General features: G+C 64.3%; 1 protein-coding gene across 3 annotated transcripts in view; it reads right to left on the minus strand.

Moving 5' to 3' along the window:
• LOC104284131 (syntaxin-binding protein 1) overlaps positions 1 to 1,108 on the minus strand; it is an 8,653-nt gene extending 7,545 nt beyond the window's left edge. For 2 of the 3 annotated variants that reach the window (XM_009882420.1, XM_009882419.1), the window contains exons 1-3: positions 1,064 to 1,108; positions 848 to 929; positions 8 to 62 (exon numbers count right to left, since the gene is read on the minus strand). In XM_009882420.1, the coding sequence (XP_009880722.1) occupies positions 8 to 62; positions 848 to 929; positions 1,064 to 1,108 (182 nt within the window). The remainder of the gene's footprint in view (positions 1 to 7; positions 63 to 847; positions 930 to 1,063) is intronic. The other variant, XM_009882418.1, reaches the window with a different exon arrangement.
• Positions 1,109 to 1,381: the final 273 nt, after the last annotated feature.

Here is a 1,381-nt window from a genome sequence, read left to right on the forward strand (position 1 = left end):
GATGAGTTAGACGGCCCACAGGCGGGGCAGCGGCTCCCGGCGCTTGTTGATGTCTTCCACAACTGGAAGGGGGAAAAACAGGGGCCGTGGCGGGGACGGGCGCGGGCAGGGACACTCGGCTACGTGGGATTGTTGGATATCCCACGTTGGCAGCACAGGATCAGCCCTGCCAACCCCTCCGTGTCCAGAACAACCCCAGTCACTTGTCCCTGCCCACCCGGGAGCTGGGGCAGGGGCTGTCCCCACGCCGTCCCAGCCCCGTGGCGCCCCGCTGGGGCTGTGTGCGTGGGTGCCTGGCAAAGTGCCGGGGGCCGGTGGATTTGTCTGGGTGCTCCTGTGTTGCCGTTGCCTTGCTTTATTCTCCCATCCCTCCGCTGGAGGGGACCACTCGGGGGTGATGCTCTAGTGGTACCCAGGCTGGGGGAAAGCCCCACTGCCCTGAACACCTCCCAGTGCCCCAAACACCTCCCGGTGCCCCGAACACCTCCCAGTGCACGGCCTGGGGTTTCCTCCTCCTTTCCGAGTGCTGCAGGGAGCTATTTATAGGGCTGACATAAAAATAACACTTGGTCTCCTCCTCGGACTGAGATACTGCCAGGAGACAAGGTGTTCCCAGCAGACAAGGAGAAGCTGTGAAACATCAGCCTGGCACGGAGACAGTCATCCATGAGCAGGGGGAGGCGATGTGTCCTCATCCCGAGCGGGATGGGGCTGGGTGGGGGCCGTGCCGCCGCCTCGACTGGCTTGTGCCAAGCTGGAGATGCCTTTGCGGGTCCCCTGGTACAGTGGGAGGTTTTGCCCTCCCTACAGGGAGGTTTGTGGGAGATGGTTGAGAGCCGGCACTCACTTGTTATGCCCTCCGTCATGATGTCGGTCATCTTGCAGCAGGAGGAGAGCATGCGCATGCTGAGCTGGTCCACCACCAGCACCTGGGGAAGAGGGGCTGTGAGCTCTGGGGGTTCCCTGCACACACTGCCCCCCTTCCCTGCTTCCTCCTCCCCACCCTCCTCCTCCTCTCCTGCCCCCCACCCCCCCACCTCCGGCTCCGGGGTTGGGCGCTCACCTTCCATTCGCCCTTCTTCTTCACTTTCCGGATCACATCGTGCATAATCTCTGCAAGAGAGGGAGCGTGGAGAGGGGGGGCGGGGGGGGCGGTGAGCACCCCAATTCCCCCCCTGTAGCACCGCAGTACCTGTTGGCCGCAGTGGGGTCTGTGCTGGGGGCAACACCCCCACCCCCCACCCATGAGCCCCACTCCCCCAGTGCCCGTCCTGGGGGTGCGAGGAGGAGACGGAGGGTGTTTTGGGGTACCCAGGGAGGGGCGGTCACCCCCCAGCCCCGTATTTCTCTCGTGCTTGGCACTAACAGATGGAGCCCACAC

Source organism: Charadrius vociferus, unplaced genomic scaffold, assembly GCF_000708025.1.
Source record: "Charadrius vociferus isolate BGI_N301 unplaced genomic scaffold, ASM70802v2 scaffold2933, whole genome shotgun sequence".
Taxonomy (NCBI): Eukaryota; Metazoa; Chordata; class Aves; order Charadriiformes; family Charadriidae; genus Charadrius; species Charadrius vociferus.